This window comes from Malaclemys terrapin, chromosome 3 (assembly GCF_027887155.1).
Source record: "Malaclemys terrapin pileata isolate rMalTer1 chromosome 3, rMalTer1.hap1, whole genome shotgun sequence".
In the NCBI taxonomy this organism is placed as follows: Eukaryota; Metazoa; Chordata; order Testudines; family Emydidae; genus Malaclemys; species Malaclemys terrapin.
In genome coordinates, this window is record NC_071507.1 from 120,978,673 (window position 1) to 121,003,244 (window position 24,572).

At 41.5% G+C, this 24,572-nt stretch overlaps 1 protein-coding gene across 1 annotated transcript in view; it reads left to right on the forward strand.

The window, feature by feature from the left end:
- Positions 1-23,424, forward strand: part of FRK (fyn related Src family tyrosine kinase) — a 64,386-nt gene extending 40,962 nt beyond the window's left edge. Inside the window, exons 4-8 of the mRNA XM_054023750.1 lie at positions 484-652; positions 11,037-11,195; positions 15,089-15,270; positions 18,206-18,371; positions 22,387-23,424. Of these exons, the coding sequence (XP_053879725.1) occupies positions 484-652; positions 11,037-11,195; positions 15,089-15,270; positions 18,206-18,371; positions 22,387-22,598 (888 nt within the window). The 3' untranslated portion in view covers positions 22,599-23,424. The remainder of the gene's footprint in view (positions 1-483; positions 653-11,036; positions 11,196-15,088; positions 15,271-18,205; positions 18,372-22,386) is intronic.
- The last annotated feature ends 1,148 nt before the right edge of the window (positions 23,425-24,572 follow it).

Below are 24,572 nucleotides of genomic sequence, written 5' to 3' on the forward strand. Positions count from 1 at the left end.
AAAAGAATGTGCCAACTTGTGATTTATGAATAGCTCTGTATATTGAGATAAAATCACCAAGTTCATAACTCTAGATGTCTATAAGTATTACTGAGACAAAACCATCAGGTTCATGCAGGCAATATTTCATTGTCTAAAAATGCTTGCAAGGGGGGGTTGATTTTTTAAAAATTTAGGGCTCTTTGACTAGTTGTAGCATTTTCAAGACTTATACAATATCAAGTAACTGCTGCTCTTTCATTTCAAAGTTTTATTTGAAGCTCAACTAACTTTTTTGTATTAAGAGGTACCCAAGATGTGGATTTGTAGATGCTTTTTACATTCTCTTTTGTGTTTTATCTTTATCATCTGTGTGTTCTGTAAGGAAACTTCATTCCTCATAGCTGCAACTTTAACTGACATATTTTTAAACAAAGATTTATTATACACTTTGCTGAACAGATAGCAAAATATCTAATGTTTGTGTTTGGTTCTTTACACCAGAAAAAAGTTCCTGCTCCTTTCGATTTGTCATACAAAACTGCAGACCATTGGGAGATAGACCGAAATTCTCTGAAACTGTTGAAAAAATTAGGTTCTGGTCAATTTGGTGAGGTGTGGGAAGGTCTCTGGACTAATACCACGCCAGTGGCAATCAAAACATTAAAACCAGGTATGTTACACATCACTTTGAATTGCTAATATTGTCAGGCAATGGCAAGAGCCCACTTTCATGTTTTGTAAATACTCTTTATAAGAAAATCAGGGTATCTAATCATCTTCAAAGACCTGCATCTTCTGGATAATAGGTAAAATTGAGTTTGTTATTTTGAGGCCCTTAAAGATTCCATGGTACTTTGTACTAAGGTTTTATATCCTGCTTGTCCTTTGTTCTTCAATTTCACACACACAACACAAGCTCCATGCCCCATCATATAATGTTGCTGGCACAGAATGGCTTACATGTTTCACCCTAAAGGTAGCTGCATTTCATCAGTAGGTGAAGTGATCATTTTATCTATAATCTGTAGGCTGTAAAAATCCTTCTGGTGGATAGGTGCTATATTGCGAAGTTTTATTGTTATAGAATCTGTATTTGTATAAATCTCTATGTTGTTATTCAGAGCAGTAATACAGAGTAAAACACTTTAAATAGTGATTAGAAATGTGATAACACTTTGCATATTTATGACATACTCTACTAATTGCTGATGTTTATCTACTGTATATCCTTGTGTGAATAATGTGACATCTGTTTGATTTTTTCTTTACTTTTAAAATTAATTTTAAGTATCCTTTGCATTGTAAAACAACATCTACCAGCAGATGGCACAAATCACATAGATAACAAAACCAAGCATAGGTGATATAAACATTTTTAAAAAAAATAGGGATATCATAATATGTTTTCTTTCATTCAAAAAGCATTTGTGAGGTTCTAATGACTCTGATTCAGGAAAGTCCCATTGATGGACTTAAGTTTTTAGCCTGTGTGGAATCTCTGTCCTCTTTATTTTTCATTTTTTTGTTTTGTTTTTTGGAATGGCCACATACAATTTCTTCCCTATCCTTCAAGTGCACATAATCAGTAGGCTCCTGATGATACACCCTGACCTCTCTGATTATTTTACGAGTATGATCCGTTATCAGGACCTTTTGCATTGTGATCCCAGGATCTATAGAAGGCAACTTATAAAACAAAATTGAAAAAAAAGTTTAGAGTCCCAAATGTAAGTTAGTCACCTGAAGAAGCTTCACTGGGGTTTGAGGAGAGAATGATGTCATGTTACCTTCTCTCCCCTCTAACAGATTTTGGGCCATTTTAATAGATATTCCACTTCTCTCACTATGCTGCATTTAACAGCAGAATGCATAATGTGGCCCCTATATTTGATTTTTCTACTATTTTAACTCAATGTTTCATCTCTTTTTTCTCTTTGGCAATGCTGGAAGCCATCCATTTCACACAGACAAAAATTAAGGTACAGCGAGAGTAAGACTAATCTCTCTCTCTCTTTTCTTTAAAGTGACCAATGATCTTGAATGCCCTAATGGAATGCCCAAGCTCCAAGGTGTTCAGCATCCCCAGCCCCACAATGGGAATGTCAGTGCTCAGCACCTTTGGAAGTCAGGCAGACGGTATTTTAAGTTGAACACCCAAAATCAATGGCCACTTTGGGCATCCAAAATTTGCGCCTTTTAAAAAAACATTTTGGCCTTCCTCTCTCTCTCTGCTTCAGTCTCTTCCTCTGTAAAATGGGAATACTATTTTCCAACTTGGAATCAGAACTGATAGAGCGACATAGAAACATATTGTCCCCCTAGTCCTAACTGAACTCTTCCTACTAATTTTTTAAAAAGCTATCAGGAACGACAAGTCATTCAGTTATTTGGTTGGCTGATACCAATTCCATTTGGTACTACTTAAATTGTACAACAAGGAAGGTGAGAGCCCAGATAATCAGCCCTTATTCCTTCATGAAAGAGATTGATTTTCACATGTGTTCAGCCACACTACTCCTTTCCACTGAGATCACTCCCTTGACTATTGCTCGGTTTGTCAACCCTAGCTACATCCCCATAGGTGTCACTGGAAAGCTTGAGAAACACAGCACAGTACTACCGCATTATCACAAGGGAAGAAAATAAGGTATTTCTGCTTCAGTTTTTATGTTTACGGTTGGTTCCTGGGCTGTGGAGATTGGTTAAACACTTGCAGCTTCACGTTGCTGATTCATCAATCCCAGAAGCCATTTATTGCTACATAGATAATAAGGCAATAAAAGATGATCACATAAATAAACTAGTAGATTTGTTAGATAAAATTGAAAATTTTACACTGTAGTTAGCAAAGAACCATAGTTTATGTGACGACTCTGGCAATAACAGAAGCATAGCAGTGTGGAGTGCTGGAAGACTTTACCTCTGATATTTACAATTAGATTGGACAAAGTCGTAGATAATATACTATAGATATTGTTCTACTCTGGCTCAGGAAATGGATGAGATGGTTTAATTCATCTTCTCCATCTCTATTTTCTGTGGTGTGATCCAGCTCTTGTTTAAGTCAATGGAAGGAGTTCCACTGGCTTCACAGGGGGTGGGTTTGGGCCGTGTGATTCTATTCTTGATATACCTTATAAAATATCACAATATTCTACAGTAAAGACAAAGTATTGTGATAACAAGATTCTGTGTTCAGAACACTACAGCATATTTTTCTAAGGGATTAACTTTTTTTGTAAAATGTCCTACCCCCACTGTGAAACCTTCACATTTTAATCTCCTAGCACATTGGGTTTCCAAAGCTTACTTTCATAATTTCAGCAATCTCTGTCAGACATATTGATTTAAATAATTTTAAATACCCCAATCAGAGTAATAAAAGCTTAGTTTGGTATTAATAAAAATGCAACAGAAGCCAGATGTTGTAATTTACTTCATCTTAATATAAAGGCAATCGGGGAATGGCCTCTGTAGTTCATGAGTTTTGACATTAAGGTTGTTATATTCTGGGGCACATACTGATTCTTCACACTTAGAATACAGAGATATAATGGTCTTCATAGAAACATAGCATAAAAAGCCAGAATTGGCCATTATATCATCTGGTATTTCCTCTTATATATCATAGGCCATTAAACTTCACCTAGTTAGCCCTGTACTGAGCCCAATGACTTATCTTTGACTAAAGCATAACTTTCAGAAAGGCATCCAGTCATGATCTGAAGGCATCAAATGATGGTGAATCCACCACTTGCCTTGGTAGTTTATTCCAATGGTTATTCACCTTCACTGTTAAAAATATGTGCCTAATTTCTAATTTGAATGTGTCGGCCTTCTATTTCTAGCCATTGGTAAACTTTTCTCCATTCCACTTTCAGACCCAATACCTACTCCAGGTAAAGGTACTTATATACTTATCAAGTCACCTCTCAATTTTTTTTTTTTTGATCAACTAAACAGATTGCGTTCTTTAAGTGTCTCACTGTAAGGCATTTTCTCCATCTTTCAAATCACTCTTGGGACTCTTTTCTATGCCTACTCCAATTTTTCAATAATTCTTTTAAAAAATCCTTTAAAAATGCTTCCATTGCTGGAAGATCTCCCAGCCCTAGGAAAATCTAATTCTCAGAATGCTGTAGGAAGTGGTATTGGTGAACCTTTCCCTAAGCCAATTTCCCAATATGGTGTTAACAAGTATTGAGATACTGGAAGTCCTGTTTTTTTTGTTTGTGTGTTTGGTTTTTTTTTTTTGGGGGGGGGAGGGAGTATAAAGCTTATATCCTGTACAAAATCAGTGGGTTTAGTTAGATTATCACAACCTAAATTCTCCCTGCAATTTCAGTTGGATGCCTTATTCTTCTTCACTTCCTATCAAACTGTTGTCTACTATTGTACATTATTAAAATATTGCTGTATTCCATACCGATGGGCTAGGTTTCAGTGATGAAGGAAGTGGTTTCAGAATATTTAATGTGTACAATAATGCAGGATGAAAGGTGATATGTAAATGTAAGATATTATTATCTTTGTGTTATAATGATTATTATTCCTGGTACTTGTAAACTACCAGTTGATGACTATAAGTGAGCACCAAACTGAGCTTATGCCAAGCTTCATTATGCATCATTTCTTACAAGTCAGAAATATGATACAAAGGGAGTAACAGTTAATTATTGTGCAACTCCTTAGTTCGGAGTTAAAATGAAATAGGCCTGGGATTAAACAGACAGGTGTATATACTAAAAATAGACAAACCTTAAAATGATTGTTAATGTCTATATAACATTTACAAGTGAGAAAAAAAGGCAATGGTAAAAATAGAGAATGTAGCGGCCATTAAGCATGCTATGCACAAACAATAAAAAGAATTAGGAGTGGAGTCAAATATACACATTTTAAATCATCCTTTTATAAATTGTCTTTTTACATAGTAAACTACACCTCTACCCCGATATAACGCGACCCGATATAACACAAATTGTGATATAACGCGGTAAAGCAGCGCTCCAGGGGGGCAGGGCTGCGCACTCCGGCGGATCAAAGCAAGTACGATATAACGCGGTTTCACCTATAATGCAGTAAGATTTTTTGGCTCCTGAGGACAGCATTATATCGAGTAGAGGTGTATTCAGAAAGATCTATATTTTTATATGTCTATAAAGCACTTACACACTTTATATAAAACATAAATAAGAACAGGAGTACTTGTGGCACCTTAGAGACTAACAAATTTATTAGAGCATAAGCTTTCGTGGACTACAGCCCACTTTTTCGGATGCTGGGCTGTAGTCCACGAAAGCTTATGCTCTAATAAATTTGTTAGTCTCTAAGGTGCCACAAGTACTCCTGTTCTTCTTTTTGCGGATACAGACTAACACGGCTGTTACTCTGAAATAAATAAGAACTTGATGTTTGCATAGGCAAGCGGTGCACATATACAAATCTGATGCCATAGAAAATTTGGGGTAAGAGTTCCAAATACACCCATTGACTTACAGTTAGACAGGCTCCTAAGTCACTTTTGAAAATGTTACCGTAGGCCCCCTAGTATGAATGAAACTGTGTTGGGTATAGGAGTGCAGTAACATGTCACAGATCTAGTCACGCTCCTCCTGCTGGATACTCAGACTATGATGAAGGAATCCAAACACTGAATCCCATGTGCTGTAGCTTGCTGGAGCTATGCAGAGTTTAGGTGCTGTGCCTGGCTTTGGGCCTCTGGGAACTCAATCCAGTACTGACCCTGTGTCTGAAACCTATCTTGGCAGTGGGGCCCTATGTGCCATTTTCCTCAAGCCTCCCAGTGACTCCTGCATATTCCACAGAATGGCATGAAAGGTGCGAGCCTTCTGGATTCCAAAAAGCAACATAGGGTCCTGTAGCACCTTTAAGACTAACAGAAATATTGGGAGCATAAGCTTTCGTGGCTAAGAACCTCACTTCTTCAGATGCAAGAAGTGAGGTTCTTACCCATGAAAGCTTATGCTCCCAATACTTCTGTTAGTCTTAAAGGTGCCACAGGGACCCTCTGTTGCTTTTTACAGATTCAGACTAACACGGCTACCCCTCTGATTCTGGATTGCAGTTTACCTTCAGGGGTACACAACAGTGAAAGCAGACACAAACTATGCACAGGATTCTAAAACACAATTGCTCTTTACTTAACAGCACGAGCTATACACAGATCTAAATAAAATAATAAACACACCTGTATATACTTTCCCTGCCTCAGTTTCCTCACCACTCTGTAGTTTTGGGGGCTTGGGCAGAATCCTCTGGGGTATCTGGGATCCTTCCCTTGCAGCTCAGTTTCTCCTCAGAATCATGGAGCCTTCTCTAGCACAGCTAGATTTTCTGACCTTGTCTGGTACTGCTGTTACACCAGAGCTCCCTTCTACGAAAGCATGCCAGTTCTCTTCCTCTCTCCTGCCTCTGAAAAACCTTTTCCCTTATTCCTCCTTGCTTTGCCTCCTCTGTCCCTTTGTCTTGTTTTGGAATTTTTCACTCTTTTCACTCTCCCCATCATGCAGACAAATTGGAGCAACTAGTTTCAGCTCCTTAGCATACCCATTGTTTGGTCAGAGTACAGTAGTTAAGGTTTCAAAATCACCCATTGTCCCTAGTTTGGTAGGCACATGCTGTACCCTATGTCAGCAAGTGGTCAATTCCACTTCCATATAAAGGAACTCCTGGATACAATAATTTCATAATTATTACTTTGTAACACCAACCAGAATTCATAAATTGTACAGACGAATTCTCCAAATTGTCACACGTCTATTGTTTAGTAATGAAGGGGAAAAAAAGCTATCAATAGAATAAAAGATAAAGAAGTAACAGTGTCTCCAGAGGGAAGGGGGGAGGAGTTAAAGGTGATAATAGAAATTGCAGTGTTGAACTATTAGGAGGATCAGAAGATGAATCCATATGGACTCTGAATCAGTTTTTCCTGACCATTTGGAAACTGATTTCTGATCCTGCCAATGGTGGATTATGGAGCCCTTCAAAATGTCAAGATGATTTGTCCATAGTCTTTACATTAACACAGGGTTTCTATTATCCTCACTGAAGGAGTCAGAAGATTCCTATTTAAACTGGAGGCTTTTGATTAAAGCAGGGGTAGGCAACCTATGGCACGTGTGCCAAAGGCGGCACGTGAGCTGATTTTTAGTGGCACTCACACTGCCCGGGTCCTGGCCACCGGTCCGGGGAGCTCTGCATTTTAATTTAATTTTAAATGAAGCATCTTAAACATTTTAAAAACCTTATTTACTTTACATACAACAATAGTTAATTATATATTACAGGCTTATAGAAAGAGACCTTTTAAAAACATTAAAATGTATTACTGGCACGTGAAACCTTAAATTAGAGTGAATTAATGAAGACTCGGCACACCACTTCTGAAAGGTTGCCGACCCTTGGATTAAAGTAATACAGAGGCTTATGAAACCTTTTTAATATTTTTTATTAATTCATCACTATTTTAAATTCTTTTATTTGGTGCCAGCCTCATTTGTGAAGTTAGCACAAGCTGTCATGTTATTTTTCACAACTGTTTATACACTGCTTTGACACCAACTCTGCTGTGTTGGCCAGCCACTCCCTGCTATTGTCCAGATCATTTTTATTTTCTTTCCTATGAGATGGCAAATCTATTTCCTGGCCAAAATTAGCCTTGTTCACTGAAAATAGTACTGCCCAAGAGTAAAACCTGAGGAGAACATTTGTCAACGTTTTTCACTTTAATCCTGGTTTTTAATGCAATCTCTCTGATCTCAGAAGGCAATGTATATTGGACAGACAGGAAGACGAAGAAGGTTTATTGGGGCATGACTGAAAACACAGTCACTTAAGACCTCAAATGAAAGTTTTAGCCACACATTCTTGTAACTATTTACATTGTACAGAGAAAGACAAAGTGTCCACTGGGGGCATGCAGGTGCACAAGCATAAACCATCTTGCGTTGAAAAGTTACACTAGGGACTACAAGATGCAGGCCAAGAACAGCAATGTTCAGGCTTCTGGCAATGAGGGTTTTGTCAGCCCATGAATGACACTACAGCTGGGAAATAAGGGTTCCCTTGTCACATTATTGTTTCCAGGCCACAATGATTATGCCGACTTGCCTTTAGACCAGTCGGCCGAGAACTACAGAATTTTGTTGAAACAAGCAGTAATCACAACAACTCTCAAAGAAACATAGTAGAAGCAGTTTCTTTCTTCAGAGATTTCCTTATTTGCTCCCTTATATGTTTCTTTATCTTTGACTCTGCCTAACAGAGTCTGTGACTTTTTAGGCACTTACAGGGAAAGAGTTGCAACAGATACTCAGCAGGCTTTCTTGCAGAGATGCAGCAGAACAAAGTAGTGCCTTCTTGGACAGTGAATGCAGTAAGTTGTTAAGTTATTGTTCACTCCATAGTCTGGTCTTATTGATTCCAACTGTCCATCAGGTATCTGAGACACAGTATACTCCGGTGGTTAGGGCACTAGCCAAGAGATGTTGTTGCTATTCCTGGCTCTGCCAATGAACTGCTGTGTGATCTTGGGCAAGTCACTTTACCTCTCTTTGTCTGTTTCCCCTCCCAACCTTTGTCTTTTTAGATTGTAAAGTCTTTGGGAATGGGATTGTCTCTTACTATCTGTCTATACCTTACTGAGCTCAATGGACCCTCTAGGCACTACTGTAACAATAATAATAATCTCTCTCAGACTAGCTACCTCCATCTTCCCTGAAACCATTCCTATGACATTACTACCTCAAGGACAATTGTCTGCTTCTGAAATTCCTTTTATCCATTTCCTCGGCACACTCTCTTGTTTTATCTTCTTCAGTTCATCCCAACTACTTGACATACAGCATGTCAATAATATTTAGTCTCTGTGATATTCTCCAAGAAATCCATTGCAATTTATTTACCAGAGGATCCTTCTAACCAAAACTGAGTGCAACAATCATTTCTGTTTATTTTTATTGGGCAAATTTTACTTTGTTTCTGAGACTTTGTAAATAGCATGGAGGTCTCTCTGGTGGTCGGCAGGTGATCCCCTGTCTCAGCTTCCCCACACCCTGGGCATAAATAAGTCAAAGAAGGCTTTTCAATATTAAAGAGCACCCTCTTTAGAGGGTTTCATTTATTTAACAGGAAACGACAACATGAAACAAAATGAAAGCTTCAATCAGATACTTCACTGGAACTCTGCCCCTGCAATAATCATTTTTATGTTTTAGTCCCTCTAGCCCTGAAGCACTCCCAGGCTGGATTACCTGCCAGGAGTTTGGCTCTCTGCTGGGTGTTCAGCCAGATGCCAGTGTCTCTATCCCCTGCCCCCCAATGTGTTGTTCTTTGCTGAGACAGTCCCTAGTGACTCCCCAGGAGGTTCCATGCCTAGTTCATTCCCTTGGGATGCTTTGGTCCCTTGCCTGGGAACACTTTCTCTTTGGGCCTCTTCCTTCTTCCATGAGCCTCTGTTCTCTAGGAAGACACCACTGGGTGTAGCTTCCTGTCCAGCTCCCTGAGGAACGTCTCTCCTCAGGAAGTTCTTCTTTTCTGGATATCCTGACTAAGCCCTCATAAGCTGTAGGCCCACGTACTCCTTATTTAATTAACTGTCACCCTGTTACTTAGGTTCTATGTGTGTGAAACCAGACAATCACTACGTTCTTGAATGAACTCACGCAGAAAAATGATAAAAGACAAAGACACCCTATCACCTGTAGGTGAACACTTTGCACAAAACGGTCACTCTAAATCTGACCTCTCAGCTCTCATCCTTAAAGGAAACCTGCACAACACTTTCAAAAGACGAGCCTGCAAGATTAAATTCACAACTTTGCTAGATACTAAAAATCATGTGCTTAATAAAGACACTGGATTTATGGCTTATTACAACAACCTGTAACCAATTTACCCCCCTTTCTGTCCTATCACTACAGGGGTGCTAACAGGCCACTTCACCTTGAATGGTCCCTTAGAATATGTTCTAACGACTTATGCTAAACTATCTGTTCCACCTTGTATTTAGCTGTAACACTCTGAGTACCTTTCTCAGACCTGAAGAAGAGCTTTGTGTAGTTCTAAAGCTTGTCTCTTTCTCCAACGAAAGCCAGTCCAATAAAGGATATTATCTCGCCCACCTTGTCACCCAATTACTTAGGCCCATAGGTGGATCTGAGTTGACTCATTCTCCTTAGTGGAGCCTGTTACAGGTATGCTGGGTGCCTGACCCCCTTAGGGACTAGTCCCTGTGACAGACTTCTCAACTTCTACCTCAGGCAATCTCGCTGATCCTGCTATGGTAGATATCTCAGGTTAGTATATTAATGAAGACAGATTGGTTTTGGCTAAATTCCTATCTGCTTATTATGATTAACTATAATGCAACAGTTAGAAGGTTGTGGGGATCAAACACCAAGCCAGGGCCGGCTTTAAGCCGATTCACCTGATTCCCCGGAATCGGGCCCCGCACCTAAGAGGGCCCTGCTTTGGGGGTCTTCAGCAGGATTTCGGCGGCGGGGGGGGGGTCCTTTGGTGTTGCAGAAGACCCGGAGCGGACCCCCTGCCACGAAGTGCCGCTGAAGCCCCGGACTGCCACCGGGTATTGGAATCGGGCCCCGCGGGTCATAAAGCTGCCCCTACAGCAAGGTTTGTTATTATTTCTAAATAAAAAGTAAGTCTTAAAAGAAAACATAAGGAGTATATATAGACAAACCAACAATAGACACTATTTATACTTATTCCAGAGGGAGATATCTATATATATAATAAAATCTAAGCTGTACATGGTTATCCCTCGAGCGGTGGTTCCCAAACTGGGGTTTGTGAAATGTTACAGGGGGTTCACGTGAGTTCTGTGCCCCCAGGCAATTGACATGTTTCACTTACTAGTTGTTTTTTTCAGCTGCACTGATTCATTTCTCTGGTTACTCTGAAGGTTTGTGGTGCTGATGTGCTTTACAAAGAGACAGAAGATAATCTTAGTGATTCCCACCTGGTGGCTGGACCTTTAACATCAGCTGATTTTTTTTTCTCTGTTCTTGCCTCAGGTTCAATGGATCCAAAGGACTTCCTGAGGGAGGCACAAATAATGAAGAACCTTAGACATCCAAAGCTTATTCAGCTCTATGCGGTTTGCACTTTAGAGGATCCAATTTATATTATTACTGAGCTGATGAGACATGGAAGTCTGCTAGAATACCTCCAAAGTAAGCAAAAGACTAAAAACTAATTTCAGATAGTACTGTAGTTTGCAGTTTAGTAAATGCGCTAAATAAAGGGGAAGAGTGCAGTGCTCTGATTTAATATGAAGGCTGTAATATTTATTAGGATTAGGGGGCAAAAAGGGTTTAGAAACCATTGACTTGCCAAACAACCTAAAAGTAATTGGGGAGGGTGGAGACAGAATTTACATTAGAGTCTTATTCACTTTATAGTGACCCTGGGGCTTTGTGTTGATGTCCTATGCCTAAGGCTAAGATTTAGTCATGGATAGGTCACGGGCAATAAATAAAAATTCACGGCCCCGTGACCTGTCCATGACTTGTGCTATTTCCCGGTGACAAAATTTTTGGTGTTCTGGGGGATCCGGGGACACAGCTGCTGCTCTGGAGGGGGGCTCTGGGCATCCGCTGGTGCTGGGGGTGTGTATCTCCGGGGCACCCACTGGTGCTGGGGGGGTATGTCTCCGGGGCACCCGCTGGTGTGTCCACTGGTGCTGGGGAGGGCAGCACAGGACTGCCGCTGCTGGCAGGGGCCAGCCCTGTTGTCCCAGGACTGCAGTCGCTGCTGCTAGCGGGGGACAGCCCCGCTGGCCTGTGACTGTCACCGATGTTGCTGGCAGGGGGCCCGGAACCACGGCAGCCGCTGCTGATGGAGGGTGGCCCAGGACTGATGTTGTTGGGGGAGGGGGGCTGTTGCAGCTGGTCCCAAGCTGCCTGAGCTTCTCAGGCAGCCCTGGGGTCAGTTGCATCTGCTGGCTGCAGAAGTCACACAGGTCCTGGAAAGTCATGGAATCCGTGACCTCTGTGACAGACTCACAGCCTTACCTATGCCTTCAGTTCATTGACCTGAGATAAGCAAGTGTAATAAGTGAAAGCCCAGCCCTAGTCTCCTATGCAGGTATTTGCAGGTGAAACCTCACCATCCTTGATGGAAAAATAGTGAGGAAACTGGGTTGAAACTCATGGAATTTACATGCCTCTATCTGGGAATAACCTGTGCAGGAGAGAGTTCTGCCCACTATTCCTGACCATTTAAGAAGTGATGTTGACTACAATGGTAGAGGTTCATTGATAGCCAAGAAAAATAGTAATTTCCAGTGTGTTACTGAGTCTGGCCACATACTGTTGTAAATATGGCATGATGCAGCACAGTGCAAATCAGGCGATCACATTGTCCCTGGCTAAATTCTCCCTCCTCAAAATGTATTCTTCATTTTCTTTGGGGGGTGGGGAGGGGTTTAAAACAAACATTTTGTGCAGTGTTTCCTGCACAGTGGTCTGTCAGGTTTTACCATGAAGGGGGCTGTATTATAGTGATGGGCAAGCAATCCTAATGTATAGTTTATTAAAGTGCTTCAGGATCTTTCCTGATGAACACTGCTGGATACATTTAAAGTATTATTTATTATTATTTATTATTAATTGAGCTGTCACCAGGCACATTAATGGAACACAACAGAGCAATATTTTCATATTACAGATATAAATTAAATTGTCTTAAATGTATTAATATTTGTATAAGTTGTGATGTGCAGTGACCCTGTTGTTGCAATCTTGATATTTGGCGAGGATTTACCAAATCCTGCAGTCTCAAATGGGGGAAATATTTAATGTTGAATTTCACACTGGTAATATGTCTGTCAGTGAGAACCTCTCCTATCTTTTGTCTATTGAATAAGACATTGTGACTGATTGGTGAGATCACGTTGCATCCCTGAGCTTTCTTCAATATTTCATTTCTGTAGTAAATTCTTTATAAAAGATGGTTTTGTCTAAAATTGTTAGTAACAAGGTACAGGAGGAGCTGTCAAATTTTCCTTACAGGGTAGAGAATAAGTCATGGGTAGATTTTGTAAATTTATTTGCCAGTGCCTGTAGTTTGAATGCATTGTCTTGCATGAATATCATGATTTTTTTCAAAAGTACTTGATAACAAACCTAAATCAACAAAGGCTGGGTTATACATTTACAATCAGCGATGAGTATGGGGCACTGTGTAGCTGGAAGTGATGAGGAAGGGAATTGTGACTCTCCGAAGAGCATAGAATAATTCCAAAACACATGCATCCTCCTAGTCACTCCACTTTAGGTATCGTGTGCTCCTGAACTGCAACACGCTCCATTCATGGATCTATTTTCTTGTCCAACAGACTGAACAATAAGAGTTAGTGTCTGTTGGTATCCACAAATGCAGAACTGCACTGCGTTATATGGTTCTACAACCTGCTGACAGATTTTCATGATGTTGTATCATTAAGCTGTAAATTGTCATGTAGCTTGATTTTTCTCTCTGTTTTAAAGGTCATGGCTGCTGTTAAACACGGGTGTGGGGGAGGAGAAGAGTTTCTGATTCAATAATAGAAGGAAATAATCTCAGTGTTGGATTATCATGACAATCAGTTTAGCCTCAAAGAGGAAGTAGGCAGGGCTAATTTAATCATTAAAATTCAGCCTTTCAGCAGGAAATTCAAGGTTTAGAGATTGTGGAGTACAGTGGCACACCATACTGCGGAACACTCTTCCTAAAGCACGGCTGCAAGGTGCTCTATATTCAGGCAGATGAACTGCCAGGAGTGAAGAAAGTGATTCAAGGCAGTGCTATCCACTGTCACTATGAATCAGTGGGACATCATTAGCCGCAGCAGACTGCCAACTGCAGCTGATATTTTTTTGTCTTTAATGCCAAGGCAGCTAGGAAGGATAATCCACATTCCTAATATAAAGAGAGCACCAAACATGACTGGGATAGCAGTATCTCATTGGACTATTCAAATTTGGAAAGTTTTTGGAGAAGTGAAATGCTATGCAGATATGTTTCCTATTACAGTAAAGCACTTGTGCGTATCCTTCTGATGCTGTGGGTCCTGGGTTCAAATGTCACTCATAAGAGTGATGACTGTATATAGCAAGGAGTTGGTCACTCCTTCAGGGTTAATCACCCTGAGTGCAGAAGTGTCTAAATTCATCTCTCCCCCAGCAGCAGTTAATCTGGCCTAATATGCCACAAAAGGCCTGAATCTGAGTTGTAATTTGTAACTCATCAGTGACATCTTTTGGTACCTGCCTTGCCATTTACGGTCTCAAGTTACTCAGGCCAATGTATTTCCCTAATGTATTGAGCCGGCCTGCTCTGTTCAGGGGTCTTTTAACACTTTGTTTGAGCACCATCTCTGACTGAGCTAAATTAGTATTTCAGGAAGCTGTTGATCTTAACAAATGGCACAGATATTGTTTCAGGAGATTCTATGAAAGAAGACCTAGTTTAAGGACAACTCAAGGAACCTTATCACTGAGGCAACATAGCTAACAGTAAGAACCACTCAGGTGGATTCTAAAGATAAAATGAAGCTTTTACACTTGACAGTAGCCGGTCAATTTTTATGTTAGACTTGTCTGGGGACACTAGTTCTCATGTGTGGCCCTGCCTCACCCTCCATTAATCTTTGGTTGCCAAAAATGAATACAAATATTAACTGTTAACCACATTTTAAGATGGGCGATTTGCCTCTTGGAAAGACAAATACCTACACTGCCACAAAGAGGTAGGTGCCACTTTGTTGGGAGGTGCCTGAACCATCTGAGATATACCCTCAGATCCACTGCTGCATTAGTCATTAGCTCTTTTAAATGAGCTCCGTCTGGATGCTGAATGGGGGTTGTTTTTCAAGGGGAAACTAACTAACTTCACACCTTTACAGACAATTGCTTAACCTTTACCGTTCTTTAGGACTCCTACTTTATTCCATAGCTTGATGTTCTTGGTTTACAGTGGAGACGTGGGCCATTCTTTCCCAACAGCTGACACATTTCAATAACTTGAGAACTCACAGAGACACTGTAAATATTGACAATAATCCCACCTTTTTTCTTCGATACAGATGATGCAGGTTCACAAGTCCATCTGCCTGAACAAATAGACATGGCAGCTCAGGTTGCCTCAGGTATGGCTTACCTGGAATCCCAGAACTATATCCACCGGGATTTGGCGGCCAGGAATGTCCTTGTGGGTGAACACAATGTTTACAAAGTGGCAGATTTTGGACTTGCAAGAGTTTTTAAGGTGGGTTTGGATGAGTTTGGATTTTTTTTGTTATTTATGTATGAGAATTAGCATGAACTCCAGCTGTGCAAAAAATGGTTCAGAAAATTAAGGATGTGTCGACATTGCAAACAAAAGGATGTGTTCTGAACTCAGTTTAGCTAACTCCTATTAACATAGCAGTGAAGACAAGGCATCTTGTCTGTTTGCTCTGGTTAGCAGATTGAGTTCAACCAAGATCTCCTATAGGCTTTAACTCAAATTGCCAAAGCGGAATTGCCATGTCTTCACTGCTGATTTAACCTGAGTTAGTTAACATGGCTGGGATAGCTAACCTGAGTTAAGAACACACCTTTTTTGCAATGTAAATATACCCTACAAAATGATATGTTAATTTAGGACTGGATTGTAATTGTAATTTTCAGTGCTGGATCCTGAAAGTCACAATCCATTTCCTGCTTCCCTCTTGCTGAGGAGAAATGAGGGGGTGCTCCACCCCCACTTAGTCCCAGGGGGTGCTCCACCCCCCCACTTAGCCCCAGGCCCTGTCCCACCCCTGCCCCCACCCCTTCCCCTAAGCTCCCACCCTACCCTGCCTCTTCCCACCCCTGCTCTGCCCCCAGCCCTGACCCCACTGCACCCCTTCCCCCAAGCCTCTGCCCCTGCTCCACCCATGGCCCCGCCCCCACTCCACCCCTTCCCCCAATGCCCCACCTCTTCCTGCTCCCACCTCACCCCCTTCCCATCTCTTTCCACACCCTTCCCTGAGCATGTCCTGTCCCCATTCTTCCCCCTCCCTCCCAGCGCCTCCTGCATGATGCAGAATGGCTGATCACGGCAGCTGGAAGGTGCTGGGAGGGAGGGGAAGGAGTTGATTGGTGGGACTGCCGGTGGACGGGAGACACTGGGGGGAGGAGGGAGAGCTTGGCAGCCAGTGGGTGCTAAGCACCCGCTAATTTTTGTGGTGCTCCAGTGCGTGAGCACCCATGGAATTGGTGCCTATGTATGCTAGCTAGCCTTTTTTTGCTGACAGCTTACTTCTTCCTTTGAATGGATAGTGGCTGGTTCAGGGGCCGGGGAGGGGGGAATGGAAAGAAATGGAATCAATATTCTTCCCATACCTCATCTACCTGCTTGGGTGGGGGGAGTAGCAGCCCATTGGCAGCTGTTTCCCTCCTCTCTCCCCAGACATCTGATGCAGGGCCCGGCAATGCAGGTAGCCATCACTAAAGAGCAAGGCCTCTCTAGACGTCCCTTCTCCCTCTCATTCCCACGTGCAGGCTCAGCAGTTCAAACATGCTACTCTCTGAGTTCTTAGTTCCTCATTGAGATCAGGTTTTTCTCTACTGTTTCAGTAAATTGTATACTATGGCATACTGAACATGATGCCACTGGGAGTTAAATTAATAAACAAATGGCTTTGCAGTTTAAAAGGGGATTTTATGAATTTCAATAAGTAGCTGAAAATATCCAAAGCTTTGTTTTTGTTTTTGTTTTTATTTTAATTTATTTATATTTTTGCTCTGGGAAGGATAAAAGAACTTTTGTTGCCAATTGGTTTTCATACCAAATGCAATGGTTCTAGAAGTTGAGATTCATAATAGATTTGGTATTATGCCCTTATTGTAGTATAAAATGTTGAGCTGACACTGAAAGTACTCCTCCTCATTTTTGACTCTACTGTGAATATTTTTAGCCTGAGATATATTTCTTTTTAAACTGAACATGTGAATTTTGAGTATTAATAAAGGATTTTTCTTCTGTATGTGTTTAGGTGGAGAGAGAAATCAACAGTTACTGAAATTTCTTGTTAAACTTGAACATTTCTAAACTAGTCACCATATAATATATTCCCAATGGTGTTCATTTGGAAATACTCTTATTAGTAGGCCAAGGGATTGTGGATTCAGTTTCCGTACTAATACTTGTGTAGGAGGGCCTGCACAAAGTCCTCTATACTCTAAGAGGAAGTGAAGCATAGTAAACATATACATTAACATACTGAAACCATAGTTTGTTTATACAGATGAGAATGAAGGCCCTGATCCTCAAGGTATCTAAGTGCTTAAATATCTTTGAGGGTCTGGGCCTAAGTCTGTGATGCTAACTGCTAGACATAATCTTATGAAGAAGTGTAGGACATAATAGCAAGGCAAGAACATATCCAATTTTTGAGATTACTCACAATATTATTTAAAATCTGCATAATCTGTATATAAGTTTGCATGTTAAAAAACCTGACAGAGGCTAAGATATGGATGATATGCCCTAGATTCCATTTAAACATTGGAAACATCCTAAAATGTTCCCAAAGGTTGGATGTCCATGCAATAAAACTCTGTAGATGTGGGTCTGTGGAAAGTAAAGGATTAACCCCAGAGAACTTCCATTACTAAAAATATTTCTCCATGTATTTTTTTATAGATCCATTGAACTAATATATTAATTTAAAATCAGTTTGGGTCTGTCTTTCAGTGCTTGAAAACTGGTGAAGTGGTAATTAGCAAAGTCAATAGCCCTTCAATGCCATCAGTAAATCACAAAACAGAGGTTTCTAAATGCATTAGTGCTTGCTATTGCCTCCTCTATTTATAGAAGATCAGACCCGAAGCCAGTCTGACCATGCAGTCTCTAGTGCCAATATGATGCTTGTGCTGCGATTTCTGGCAGACTTATGGAATCCTTTCATGCCGGATTCAGAATTCACAATAGCAGGCCATAATTAAGCACAAGCCATTCCAATACTGGGTACTCACTTGAAGTTACAAGTGCCTTAGAAAAGCTTCTGTTGAACAAAGATGTTTCTCATCTATAAGATCCCAGTTCAACAAAGACGTAAGCACATACTTTAGTCCAACTGAGTTCAAGTGCTTGACTGAACAGGGCTGAGTTAAGCATCTGCTTAAGTGCTTTTGCTGAATCAGATCCTAACTTGGGTTTGTTTTGTATGTAATAGTTAGAAAATGAAAATGTATATGAAGCTAAACATGAAACGAAACTCCCTGTGAAATGGACAGCCCCTGAAGCGATCCGCTGCAATAAATTCAGCATTAAGTCTGATGTGTGGTCATTTGGAATACTTCTTTTTGAAATAATCACCTATGGGAAGATGCCTTATTCTGGTAAGTATTTTATTTCAAAGTAATATTTAGATACACTTCTTGATTATTTTTAATTTTTTTCTTTATTGAATTGGAAGCTTATTTAAGGGTTGAAAATCTAAATATGGAATAAAACATCGCAGGTGACCTTCATTCCGAGCTGCTGGATGTCCCAGTCCTCCTGAAAGTTCTCCAAAACCTGTAGTTTCCAGCTATTTAAGACTTGATTAGTTGGTACCAATCGGTGGTTCAATAGCTTAGCTTGTTGGCTATTCGTCTGGGACACCAGACCAATCAAGTCCACTGCTGGAAGGTACAATGGGAGAGGCTTTTGTGGACTTGTGTTTGACCATCTTTATGAAGGTATCACATGGAAGGAGAGATTCCAGTGTGAGATGCTGCATAGGCTCAGCAAGGAGAAAATGCATGAAGAGAAGAAGAGGGTTTTTGTTATTTTTCCCAATTCTGGACTTCTGCAGGGGGGAACCCACATAAAGAGAAGCATAGACTGGATTTGGGCAAAAAGAGCACTAGCCAAGAATGGATTTAACAATATCAGAGCAGAATATGTCTCCAGTGGTATGGGTAGCTATCAGGGAAAAGTGACTATTATTAGCACAAGGTAGTGTGACCATATTTCCCTATGCTAAATACGGGACACCTGGTAAAATTACTCATATTCAAGTGAGTTCAACGGCAATCAGTCAGGTTCACATTAACATCAAGTTGACTGAGCCCCTGTTAAAAAGAAATATTGTGTAATTGGACTCTTTTTATTTACCTTCTTATCTTTAAGGCGTTAGGGGTCACATGGGGAGAGGTCACACACACACACACACACACACACACACACTCACACACACTCCTGCACACCTCTCTCACATGGTGTGTGTGTGTGTGTGTGTGAGACCGACCAATCCTCCCCTCCCTGCCCAGCACTCTCCGCCCTCCATGCCTGGCTGGGGCCCCGGGATGGACCCGCCTCTCCTGGTACCTGGTCTTTCCGAGGCAATGAGTGTGGGGGGCACGCATGGTCACATGGCCCCCGTCCCCAGACTTCTGCTAGGGTTCACACCAGAATGTGACCAGCAGCAGGTGTTTGGCACTGTGCAGGAGGGAAGGGATGGGAGCTGCATCCCACTGGCCGGAAATGGGACAGGGGTGGAGCCCCACTGGCCGAGACCTGGCATGAAGCAGGGGCTGCACTGACGGACCAGCAAGGGGAGAAGCCAGCCCTGCTTACTACACCTTCGCCCCCACCACCAACCTTGTGCATCAACCCCCATTGTCGGCCACTGGCCCCCACCCCCCACTCACCATTGGTGGGTGAGCGGCTGGTGAGCAGGGATCCGGCCAGCAGCAGGACCCACAAGTACTCATGGGGGGGGGGGAGAAGAGGAAGATACAAGACAATTTGCCTGTTTTCAAGAAAAAGTCAGGACACCCGCAGGAGGGCTTAAATACGGGACTGTCCCTTTAAAAATGGGACATCTGGTCACCCTAGCACAAGGTGTCACTAAAATGATAGTTTGTTATTTTAATTTGTTGTTTGGTGAGGAGAACATAGAGGAGGGCAAGAGACAGAGGAGGGGACAAGGAAGGGGAACTTCCAATTTATCTCCCCCTTCCCTCCCCCAGCCTATACCTACACAGCCTTTTGTTCTCTGCTTCAATCACCAAGACTTCCATTTCAGATGATCCCAGACTGCCACTCCCTGTGCATGGAGCATTTCAAATTCAGTTTTAGTTTTTTGATGGTGTGATGGGAGGCTTTACTCACTGCTGGGCTGCAATGCCTTCTGGTGGTTCTGGGGATTTGCTCTGTCAGCAGGGCCGGCTCCAGGCACCAGCCTGGCAAGCAGGTGCTTGGGGCGGCCGCTCTGGAGAGGGGCGGCACGTCTAGCTATTCGGCGGACGGTCCCTCACTCCCGCTCGGAGCGAAGGACCTCCCGCCGAATTGCCGCCACAGATCACGTTCGCGGCTTTTTTTTTTTTTTTTGGCTGCTTGGGGTGACCAAAACCCTGGAGCCGGCACTATCTGTCAGGCTGACCTCCCTTCCAGCGGTCTCACTCCATCACTCTGTCTCTTTCTCTCTCTGTGGCCCCTTTCTTCTCCCAGGAGCTACAGCCTCCTTTTTCATAACTCAGATCTCCAGCCAGGCCACTATGTGGTTCCCCTTTTGGGGATAGGTCAAAATCTCATTGCCAGCAGTCTCAGGCAATCTTCCCATTCGCTGGCCCAGGTGCCATTTCCTCAGAAGCTGGTAGGGGAACTTGGGACCGCCCTCTACTCCAGGTTCCAGCTCAGGGGTTCTCTAGTCAGCAGCCAAGGTCTGCACTCCTATTCCTTGCTGCCTTTTCCTGAGCCTCTTCTGTAACTTCTGTCTCTTCCCATTCCTCTGGGTTAGCCAACCCAAACTCCCTCCTCTGATGGAGTAACTGTAAGTTACCTGCCTCTGTAGCCCCAACCACACCGACCTTCTCCCAGGGAGTGACTATAGACTACCTTCTTACAGCCTTTTTCTGTTACCAGCCTCCTGGCTTTATAATCCTGGCGTACCTCTGCCCCCAGCTGGGCTTCATCAGCCAATTATTCCTTAGCGCTTTCCTCCAGGTGCAGCCTATAGGTTCATTGGCCTATTTTACCCTTCAGCCCTTGGGAGGAGTGGACACACCATCACAGATGGGTTTCATGCTGTGGAACAAGTAGCAAGGAAAAGACTCCCCTTGCTGAAAATATAAAGCAAAATAAGGCCCATCGTCTTTGCTTTATAAAAGCACACTCTGGTCTGTGCTTATCTAGGGCATAGCCTATGTGAACCTTCACATCTGAAAATGTAAGGCCCTGTGCCATAATTGTTTGCTTCCTTAATGTCATTTTCAGGACCATGTCCTCAGTAGCCAGTCGAGAGAAAAGGTCATTATGACAACCAGTAGATGCTCTGATTGCTTATGGAAGGGCTAGGCAATGTTCCAGATGCAGTAGGTCTCAGTGGCTTTTCTAATCCCTTTACCCAGTGGCTTAGATCTTGAGTCCACGCATCACAGGTCAAAGGTGCTTACATCTATTCTACACACATACTCTTTTTCCATTTCCTCTTACAGCTGCTGGTTAAGCTTTCTCTGTCAAAACTTCAGAGCCAACGGCTACTCGTGACACCAACACTTCAAACAGTTCTACTACTTGGTCTCAGTAACCAAACATTACAACACTGAACAAGGAGTGTCAACACAACAAACACATGCTCTGAAATGAGAACTTTTATAACGAGGTTTCTCACTGGAATCACTTTGTGACTATTTTAATTGCTTAGCTGGGGTCCTTGTAGCAATTTTAGAAAGGTGTGGTGTGAATGTTATAAATTCCCACTGAGCAATAAGTCAGGAAGGAATCAAACCAGGGACACCTATTTCCCCCCGTATCCTGCAGCCATATTTGGTAACGGCCAGGAGCCCAAGTGCTGCATTTAATTTGCAAAAGGAGTAATATGCAGCCACCCTTACTATAATTCAGAGCTGCAGTCCATATTGACAATAGGTTCTGATTTGTAGTGTGTTTAATCCAAGCAGCTTAGCATGCTGGGAGTTGTAGTTTCCATGGGCTGTATCTGTATATTAAAGGAAAGGATGGCAATAGGCCATATGCTAGTCACTCAGCCACACTTTGGCCATTTTGGGAATAAACACATTTTAATGAGCAAAACTGATACACAGGTAAACATCTGCAAAATAATAAACGGATTCATAGAACTATTGAAAATTGGTCTTAAAAGAGATTCACATGTGGCCCTCCATTTGTGCATGTTCATTTTTATGCTCACAAATCACTTGCATGAGCTAGTCTTGTGCTCTGTCCTTGTATGTGCACATACACACCCATTTTTACACCCAGTTTGGGTTTTGTGTATGTAGACATTATAATTTTGCATGCACAGGAGATATGTGCATGCAAAGTCATGCATGCAAAAATTGAGCCACTTTCTGATAATTTCCTCTTTCTTCTTCTTCTTCTTTTTTTTTTTTAAATGTATTTCAGGTATGATGGGCTACCAAGTAATCCAGAAGCTGGATAAAGGATACAGAATCCCTCAACCAGCTAACTGCCCAGATAAGCTCTATAACATTATGCTGGAGTGCTGGAATGCGGAGCCCAAAGAACGGCCCACTTTTGAAACATTGCACTGGAAACTGGAAGATTATGATATGGACTCTACATCCTATATTGATGCAAATGCTTTTGTAAATTGAGTGTTGTGGCAGAGACTGAAGAAAATCAAATGATCAGTTAAATAAATATGGTATAAAGGGTAACCGTGAAATAAATTTCACCTCAAAATATGGGGGAGGAGAGGTTTAAATTATTAGATGAAACTAAGGAATTTTATAAATTGCCAAGGCTATGGTGATGCTCCAGGACACTAGAAATTTTAATGTCAGCCATTGTCTTGCAAAATTAAGAAAACTGAAATGAGGGGGCTTTATTGTTTTTTTTGTTTTTTTTTTTTTGTAAAATAAGCTCCCTTCTATTTATTATTTAAATAATAGACCAAAAGAATGAACAGATGAGATTGTTGCTCAATAAGCACTGTTGCATTTCACGGTTTAGCTACTGGAATGGTTATTTCTTATTCCTTAGATTGCTGAAGCTCATCAGCTTGTTGCTATGAAGGAATCTGATTACTTTGTTGCACAGCAGGACCTGTACTTTGAGCCTTTTCTTTTCTTTTTAAAATATCCTGTGACTATAATGCTGGCAAAGCCATATTAGATGTCTTGATTGTACATGGAGTGCACATGCCTTTGCTAAAGAGGAAAATGAAACAGATATTGGGAAAAGAATTAAAATAGCAGCAAAACACAAACTTTTTGCTTTGTATGTGCAGTGTCCATCTTATGAAATAATCACAATTAGCATTAGTTAACTAAGTTTAAGACACTGATGATTTTTTAAATTATCCACTGAGGTGCATAGGGACATTTTATAATCCATTAATTTTAAGAATCATGAAGCTGAAGAAGTGGGCTGTAGTCCACAAAAGCTTATGCTCTAATAAATTTGTTAGTCTCTAAGGTGCCACAAGTACTCCTGTTCTTTTTGCGGATACAGACTAACACGGCTGCTACTCTGAAACCTGTCATGAAGCTGAAAAGATTTTTCATAATGAAATAGACATGGCCTTAATATTTTGGAGTGATTCTGCAAAATTCCCAACCTCAGCTGACGCATTTGACAGCACTGTGCCTAGGACCATACATAGACTCAGCAAATTGCTTCTTTCCCCCCTTCTCTCTGTTCCAAATGGATCTGATTTATTTTATATAGCATAGGATGACATTAGGGGAAGAAGGAGAAGTAGAGCTCTGCTGATTATACGCGGGTCTGAGCATTGTTAGCAACATTTAAAATTTTTCCAATTCTAGGTAAATTAGCCAGGGGTAGGGCTTCTGCTAAATCCCGAGACCTTGAAGGCTTTTGTGTGCAGCATAATGGTGAACTATATTTTCCCCTTCATTTTCAATCATTGAACAATAGAATCCATTGTAGTCTGTAATATTAATACAACACATACTATAGGCACAAAATAAGTATCTAACTACTATCTCCCAATATCAGAGATACAAGGTATCTGCCAGGAAAATCCTAAAATAGATATAAATAAATGAAAAGATTCACTAACCTAAAATGTGTATGTCTTTCATTGCTTATTCTCGCTGCCATTTCCTTATTCTCTTCTCCTTCCACATCAAGCCTATTTACTCCATTTCAATACCTCCCATTTCCCCCACTCATTTGTAATCTATTTTTAATCTCCTCTTTTCTTTGTCTCATCTCTTCTTTTCTTGGAAGGAAGAAAAGGTTCAATGACTTGGCCAAAGGCACAGTGGAAGTCAGTGTTGGGCACTGGGATGAAATGCAGTATAGCCTCATGATGATGAGCCACCCCCCTCTTTGTAACAGGAGCTCACACTGACTACTCAGTAGTGAAACAAGCTCAGCTACTGATTAGTGACCAGCAACCAGATGGAACTTGTGATGACCATAGCACCATCAGCCCAGGAGGCAGTCCCCTACTCATAAATTCAAGTCCAGGATCCTTACAACCCTGGGTTTAACAGGTACCATGCACAACTTGACTTTTGATAGCCTATTGTTTTTCCGGGGGAAAAAATCACTGCAAATTTTCAATCCAGACGAGGAGGTTGCATTTCGGGGATGATTGT